Below are 8306 nucleotides of genomic sequence, written 5' to 3' on the forward strand. Positions count from 1 at the left end.
AAAAAAAAAAAAAAAAAAAAGATGTGGAACAAATATCTGTTGGACTGCATCAACTCAACATAGTGACAATATCTCTAATACAGCATGCCACAGTGGTCAAATCCCTTTAACATTTCAATATTATGACAACTACACTCATATATAAACATTGAAGCACATTTGAGGATTTGTCATTTAAAGTTAATGTAAAACTGCAATTTATAGATAAGAAAAATCCATAGTCATGTAACATATTTTTTCTCATCCTCAGTGTAAATGATACTAAATATCCTAGAATAAAATGTAGTTTACATAATCTGTTACCATAATTTTGAGAAAGAATGGTTAACTCAATACCCTTTCAGTGGCTTTCCTCCACTTATTCTTTCTTCTGCCCACATAGTTGCCTACTCACAGACATTTTTAAAAGTCTTTTAGAGCCATCTTTGTAAAGAAAACAGCGGTCTTCTCTAAAAACAATGTAATTTAGCGATTTCAGTCACTGTTTTCTCCAACTTCACAGAAATCTTAGACTCTAATGGGCAACTTAAGTTCTTTAGCATTATTCTACTAGTCTTATTTCTGTAAACCAAAGATCTGTAGGTAAATTGGTAAGTAGGCAATCTGTCAGCAGAAAGTCTTTGTTGATTGTAACAACTGAAATAATCTTAGCAAATCACAATGCAGGATGATTTAAGGAATCCTAGAAGAGGTATAACATTATAAGACATTCTCACACGAAATGACAAACTATAATGTACATGTGGTCTCTTGTCAGAGATTCAGAGAGTTGTGTCCAACCACTTTCCAAATGCTGTACAGACATCTAGAAATCAAGCAGGAGATCCTTCTACTTGGTTTTTCCACAGCTGAAACACTGAACAGCTGTTGTAGGTACAATTCTGGGAAGGTTCTGGGAGAGATGAGCAGGCCCTAAAGGGGTGTCCTAAAAGCATGCATACATCTCCAGAAACTCAGACTGAGTACGACGCCCCCCCACCACTTCAGGGCCTGCAAAACCCAGATGAATCGGACCCCAAATCCTGCTCTCTAGAAAACTGGGGTGAGGTGGCATGGAAGGCGAAGGCACCCAAACACTATGATCCTTATATTCGAGTTTTGAGGCATTTTCTCACCCATGTTTCACCCAGAGCGTTGCATACAGCAGGTGCTCATTTACTGTTTTGGTGACCGACTGAATAAATAAATGTGAAAGACTGAGCCGAGCCTGGGGCTACAGGTGCACAATCGCCGTGGGCCCCTGGCCCAGCCGCCCACCACCACCCGCGCCAGAAACCGGTTAAGGAGGTCACCCTCTCTATCTATGTCGCTTCAAGCAGCAGTGGCACGCAACGGTCAGTCAGCCCTGGCCAGGCTGCGACCTCCCCCAGGACAGCACTCACCGTTGGTGTAGGGAGACCCCGAGGCCAAGGCGGCTCCGTTCTGGGCCTGGAGGCTGGTTGCGGCACCGCCGGAGGCCGGTATTCCCGGCTGAGACATGACGACGGCGGTTATCTGTGTTGGAAGGGGCTGGTTGGGGTCGACAACAGCGCACAAGAAGAGAGCTGAAAGACCACTGCTGAAAGCGGAGGGAGGAAGCTAACAACTTAAGACTGAAGACTGGGAGAAGAGAGGGGGGCGCATTAAGCCCGAGGCATAGCGCCGCACTCTCCCCAGGCCACCGGCGGCCACGGCCTAGCCTGGGAGATGAGGCTTGGGAGTCGGGCCCGCGGGGCCGCGAACGCCCGGCTAGAAGGCGGCAGCCAAACCTGGAGAGAAGGAGGGAGGCCTTGGCCGGAAGTGCCTGTCAGCCGCCGGCCGCGCAGCCGCAATCAGGACACGTGGCACTTCCGGCTCCGGGCTCGCAGCCGCTGCCGCGCCGGCGAAGCCTTCTCTGCCAGCCGGGCTGCCCCGAGGCCACCTGACAGCTCCTGGTGCCCCGACCCCGACGACCGTGCCCGTCCTCGCTGCCACGTCACCGACTCTCACGGCCTGCCGGAAGTGCCATGTGTCACCGCTACGGAAATTCCCGCCGTTGTGAACGTGACCTCGTTCGCAGAGCTGGGATCGTAGGGCAATCTGGGATTCAGTAGCCGCTTTGGTGGGGTGGGACTGACAGTTCCTCTCCTCGGGTTTTGTGAACATTACCTGAGACAACAGAAGTCATCGTCCTCTGTTGAGACGTGCCACTGCTGGTAGCTGGGACGGTTAATGTTCATCACAGTATTTCATTCACATTTCGTCTTCATGTTTCAGATGTAAATTGTAAGGAGTTTTAAAAAGAGGTGGTTAAATATGTATACGTATTAATAGTGTGATCAAGCCAAGAAGGAGGCCTTTGTCTTTTGACTGGAGGACTCAGAGAAATTTTGATTTTGAAACTCGCTGATTCATAGCATAGTCACACTCAAGTTCATTAGCACATTTAAATGGCAGTTTTGTTTCCTCTTCTAAGAGTTTACAGTAAGGTAAAGAACTCAAACTTCCTTTCAGAGCAAGTAGACTTTTTTTTTTTTTTGCAAGTAGACTTTTTTGACTTTTGAAGCCAAAGAGAGGTCGAAACTGCGGTGATTAGACAGCATAGTTAATTAATGACTGAGTAATCATTTTAGCTGCCTTCATTCTATTTAGGGTTTTCCTGCTCTGTGCTGACGATAAAGCCCTTCTTTACAGGTTTGTACTGTTGATTAAAATGTCATGCCACGCGGTTTCGAAACCTCAGTGTGAAGTACATCTTACCTAATTCATTTAGTATCAAATGCCTGCTATGAAGTGTTATATTACATACAAAAAAAGCCAGAATTAAACCACTGTGTCAGGCTGGGCAAGGTGGCTCACTCCTGTAATCCAAACACTTTGGGAGGCTGAGACAGAAGGATTACTTGAGGCCAGGAGTTAGAGACCAGTCTGGACAACTGGTAGAGTCCCCTTATCTCTATTAAAAAAAAAAAAAAATTGTTTTTAAGACTGAGTCTTCGTCTGTTACCCAGGCTGGAGTGCAGTGGCGCCATCTCCACTTGCTGCAGCCTCCGCCTCCTGGGTTCAAGCAATTCTCCTGCCTCAGCCTCCCGAGTACCTGGGATTACAGGCTCATGCCACCATGCCTGGCTAAGTTTTGTATTTTTGGTAGAGACAGGGTTTCACCGTGTTGAAAAGGCTGGTCTCATACACCTGACCTCAGTTGATCCACCTGCCCCAACCTCCCAAAGTGCTGGGATTACAGGCGTGAGCCACCGTGCCCAGCCAATTTTTAAAAATCAAATAACAAATTTTAAGATCTTGCCCAGTGTGGTGGCACATCCCTGTAGTCTCAGCTACTCAGGAGGCTGAGGTGAGAGGATCACCTGAGCCCAGGAGTTCGAGGCTGCAGTGAGCTATGATCTCACCACTGCACTCCAGCCTGCGTGACAGAGTGAGATCCTGTCTCTAACAAAAGAAAAAGAATAAACAACTGTGTCAGGCCTAAAAACAGTCAGTAAAAATTCAAATAACTAAATACTAAATTTTATACTAACCCTGTTTTCATCATTTGCCTCAGAACTTTACTAAAAATGTATTTGCTCGGGTGTGGTAGCTCATGCCTGTAATCCCAGCACTTTGGGAGGCTGAGGGGGGCAGATTACCTGAGGTCAGGAGTTCAAGACCAGCCTGGCCAACATGATGAAACCCCATCTCTACTAAAAATACAAAAATTAGCCAGGCATGGTGGCACATGCCTGTAATCCCACCTGCTCAGGAGGATGAGGCAGGAGAATTGCTTGAGCCCGGGAGACGGAGGTTGCAGTAAGCCAAGATTGCGCCACTGCACTCCAGGCTGGCCGACAGAGCAAGACTCTGTCTTTAAAAAAATAAAATAAAGATAAATAAGTAAATATTGGCTGTAAGTAGCATTGAACAATTCAATTCCTTTGTACAAGATCCAAGTACTCGCGCTCTCTCTCTCTCTCTCTCTCTCTCTCTATATATATATATATATTTTTTTTTTTGAGACAGTCTGTTGCACAGGCTGGAGTGCAGTGGTGCAGTCACAGCTCACTGCTGCCTCAACCTCCTGGGCTCAAGCAGTCCTCCAGCCTCAGCCTCCTGAGTAACTGGGACTACAGGTATGTGCCATTATGCCTGGCTAGGTTTTATTTGTTTATTTGTTTGTTTTTGTAAAGAGAAGGTCTCACAAGAGATCCTCCTGCCTCCTCCTTCCAAAATGAGATTACAGGTTTGAGCCACCACGCCCAGTTAAAATCTTCTTTAAGATGAAGATGATACTTATGGTCAAATTGTTTTCAGTTTGGAGCCACTACAACAAAATCCCAAATTATAGACCCAAAAACACTTTAAAATTACACAGACACAAGCCTCTGAATGTTTTGAAGAGGGAATAGAGCTCAGAGAGAAACAACCCTTCTGAGGTCAGACAAAATCAGGGTCACTCTTCAAAGAGGCAAATACCTGATCTCAAACCTGCATTAGTTTAATTCTCTCTTTTTATTCAACTCATTTTGAATGACCTTGATTTGTTTTGACCTTGGCATGGTGGTTTGATTTGGTTAAATCAAGCTTTCTTTGAACTTTGTGCTATTTAAGCAGTATCTTTTTTTTTTTTTTTTTTTTTTGGAGACGGAATCTCACTCTGTTGCCAGGCTGGAGTACAGTGGCACAACCTCAGCTCACTGCATCCTCTGCCTCCCAGGTTCAAGCTATTTAAGCAATACCTGTGTGTTCAGATATTTATTTATTTATTTATTTTGAGAGGGAATCTCGCTCTGTCGCCAGGCTGGAGTGCAGTGGTGCGATCTCGGCTCATTGCAACTTCTGCCTCCTGGGTTCAAGTGATTCTCCTGCTTCAGCCTCCTGAGTAGCTGGGACAACAGGCGCATGCCACTGTGCCCGGCTAATTTTTGTATTTTTACTAGGGACGGGGTTTCACCATGTTGACCAGGCTGGTCTTGAACTCTTGACTTCAGGTGATTAACCTGCCTTGTCCTCCCCAAGTGCTGGGATTACAGGCCTGAGCCACTGCGCCTGGCCCCAGAGATTTTAAAAAGTACTCTAGTTAGTTAAATCAGGTTAAATCAACGTAAATAATTTGCTAATAAGTAAATAATGCTTTTTCCAAAATTTGTTCCACCCATAAGTTGCGATGTTACTGTTAGTGTCCTCAAAACAATGATTAAGTATTTCAAATGGTTTTTACACTGTCAGTGTAATCAGCACTACAGTATTGAGGAGAGCTGGGCACCGTGGCTCATGCCTGTAATCCCAGGACTTTGAGAGGCCGAGGCAAGTGGATCCCCTATGCCCAGGAGTTGGAGAACAGCCTGAGGAATATGGCAAAACTCCATCTTTACAAAAACATACAAAAAATTAGCTGGGCATGGTGACGTACGCCTGTAGTCCCAGCTACTCAGAAGACTGAGGTGGGAGGACCGCTTGAGCCTGGGAGATTGAGGCTGCAGTAAGCCATGACTGTGCTACTGGACTCCAGCCTAGGCAACAGAATAAGACCCTGTCTCAGAATATATATATATATAAAAAGAGAGAGAGAGAGAGGAGAAAAATGGCATTTCTCATCTGCCTAACCTTTGGGATAGTAGAAAGGTAAGTTTAAGTGAGATGGGACAACATATTTTAAAAGTCAAGTAGCTTTCATATTAAGTATTATCCACACAATATCAAATCCTTTGATGACTCCTTTAAGTGTGGCCACAAAAATATGAAAAAATTATTGGTGATAGCAATTATAACAGTTGCTCTTGGCCAGGCACCATGGCTCACGCCTGTATTCCCAGGGCTTTGGGAGGCCAAGGTGGGTGGATCACTTGAGGTCAGACATTCAAGAGCAGCCTGGCCAACATGATGAAACTCTGTCTCTACTAAAAATACAAAAATTAGCCAGGCGTGGTGGCCGATGCCTGTAATCCCAGCTACTCCGGAGGCAGGGAGAATCACTTGAACCTGGGAGGCAGAGGTTGCAGTGAGCTGAGATATTGCCACTGCACTCCAGCCTGGGCGACAGAGGGAGACTCTGTCTCAAAAAAAAGAAAAAAAAATTGCTCTTAACCAATTGTTATTGATATTTCTTTGTTCAATTACCTGTATGTACGCTATACTACTATACATTTTTCTAAACTGATGTCAGTATATATTCTACTTTTTTATCTTTATTGTCCAGAAAAACAGAATCCTTCTGCTACATATACAACCTTCATAAGGCCATTTTCTGCATATTTTCAGAGCCTTCAACCCTAGTTAAGAAAATTGTAGGCCCAGCACAGTGGCTCACACCTGTAGTCCCAGCGCTTTGGGAGGCCAAGGCAGGCAGATCACAAAGTCAGGAGTCCAAGACCAGCCTGGCCAACATGGTGAAACCCCCGTCTCTACTAAAAATACAAAGTAGCCAGGCGTGGTGGCGGGTGCCTGTAATCCCAACTACTCGGGAGGCTGAGGCAGAAGAATCCCTTGAACGCGGGAGGCAGAGGTTGCAGTGAGCCGAGACCATGCCAGTGCACTCCAGCCTGGGCAACAGAGTGAGACGATTTCATTTAAAAATAAAAAAAGAAAGAAAGAAAATTATAAACAACAAAATAAGTGACAAGAAACTGTTCCAGTAAGGATATAAGCACTATACTAAGAATATTCCATTACATTTGATTATTTAGACTCAAAACTGGGAGACAGGCATTTCTAATGAAATTTGCCGATATGCAGAAGTGAACTTAGGCTCCCACCAGAGCTCCTTTGCCTGGCTGTTCATGATTGTTGCATTTTCAGGTGGTAAATAGGATCAATTTGATTTACTTTTCAGGAAAGGGTAAATTATTTTAGGTTCTTTAATTATTAAAAATAAAGACTGTTCAGCCGGGCACAGTGGCTCACACCTATAATCCCAGCACTTTGGGAGGCCGAGGTGGGTGGATCAAGAGATCAGGAGTTTGAGACCAGTCTGGCCAAGATGGTGAAACCCTGTCTCTACTATAAATACAAATATTAGCTGGGCGTGTTGGCAGTTACCTGTAATCCAAGCTACTCGGGAGGCTGAGGCAGGAGAATTGCTTGAACCCGGGAGATGGAGGTTGCAGTGAGCCGAGATCCTGCCACTGCACTCCAGCCTGGGTGACAGAGCGAAACTCCCTGTAAAAAAAAAAAGAAAAAAAGACTGTTCCATTTCTATTTCAAACAAACAAAGAACAGTTTCAGTTACAAACAGGTTTATAAGAACAACAGTTTTGTTTACTGAAACTGTCTTGTGGTTCCTTTTTAAGAACAGTTACTTTGGCCTCATTTGCTTCTGACAGGACAGCTGTTTGTATCTGAAGTCAGCAGCTCTGAGCTACATCACAAGTACATTCATCCCCACCAGGCCTGAAAATCCCATTGCTTTCTTTGAAAACTTCTCATTTTTATGTAACTCTTACCATTCTTCCTGCCCATTCTGGTTACTTTTCATCATCTTGCACTTGAACTGTTGGGAATGAATAGCCTTCTGGATTGCCTCTCTCTAATCCAACCCACATGTTGAATTGAGTTCTGAACTACTGATTCCATTTTTTTACTTTCCTATACTCCCAGATCTGTGATTACTCCCTCCACTTGCTCCATCAAGTTAAAATTTTTCTGCATGATTTTTCTCATCTCAAGCTAAGTAAAATCCACAGTGCTACCCAGGCCCCACATGACCTGGCCTTGCTACCTCTTTGACTTCCACACTCCTTCCCACTCACTCCACTCCAGACACATTTGCTATTTCTCTAGCTATTCAAGCACAAGCCTGCCATTACACATATTTCCGTTACTTGGGATACTCTTCCCCAAGACATCCAGGGAACTCAAACTCTCACTCCTTTAGGCCCTTGTTCAAATGTTACTTTAATTGAAGAGGGCTTCCCTAAATATCCTACATGACACAGCTCACTCTGTGTTCCTCTTACTCTGCTTATGTTTCTTCATAACACTTATCATTGTTACGTATTTGTGTCTCTTTTACTATCTTATTTGATAGAGATGAGGTCTCACCATGTTGCTCAGGCTGCTCCCAAACTCCTGGCCTCAAGTGATCCTCCTGCCTCAGCCTCCCAAAGTGCTGGGGTTATAGGCGTGAGCCACTGCCTCTGGCCCTATTCATGTCTATGTTTATCTTTTTTCAATGGAATGTAAGTCTATACATAGCCTGTCAATTCCAAGGTAACCATTTCTGTTTCCCTGTTAGACCATCAGTGAGTAGAGACCAAGGACTGTGTCTTATTCACCTGGGTATTCTCAGCACTTGGCTTGGGGCCTCACACTTAACAGGCACAATATTCAGTAAACATTTTTGAAGGAATAAATTTAAA

At 44.6% G+C, this 8306-nt stretch overlaps 1 protein-coding gene across 1 annotated transcript in view; it reads right to left on the bottom strand.

Moving 5' to 3' along the window:
* SEC24A (SEC24 family member A) overlaps positions 1 to 1781 on the bottom strand; it is a 92552-nt gene extending 90771 nt beyond the window's left edge. Inside the window, exon 1 of the mRNA XM_011969302.1 lies at positions 1383 to 1781. Coding sequence (XP_011824692.1) covers positions 1383 to 1479 — 97 coding nt within the window. The 5' untranslated portion in view covers positions 1480 to 1781. The remainder of the gene's footprint in view (positions 1 to 1382) is intronic.
* Between the last annotated feature and the right edge of the window lie 6525 nt (positions 1782 to 8306).

Source organism: Mandrillus leucophaeus, unplaced genomic scaffold (assembly GCF_000951045.1).
Source record: "Mandrillus leucophaeus isolate KB7577 unplaced genomic scaffold, Mleu.le_1.0 Scaffold88, whole genome shotgun sequence".
Lineage (NCBI taxonomy): Eukaryota > Metazoa > Chordata > Mammalia > Primates > Cercopithecidae > Mandrillus > Mandrillus leucophaeus.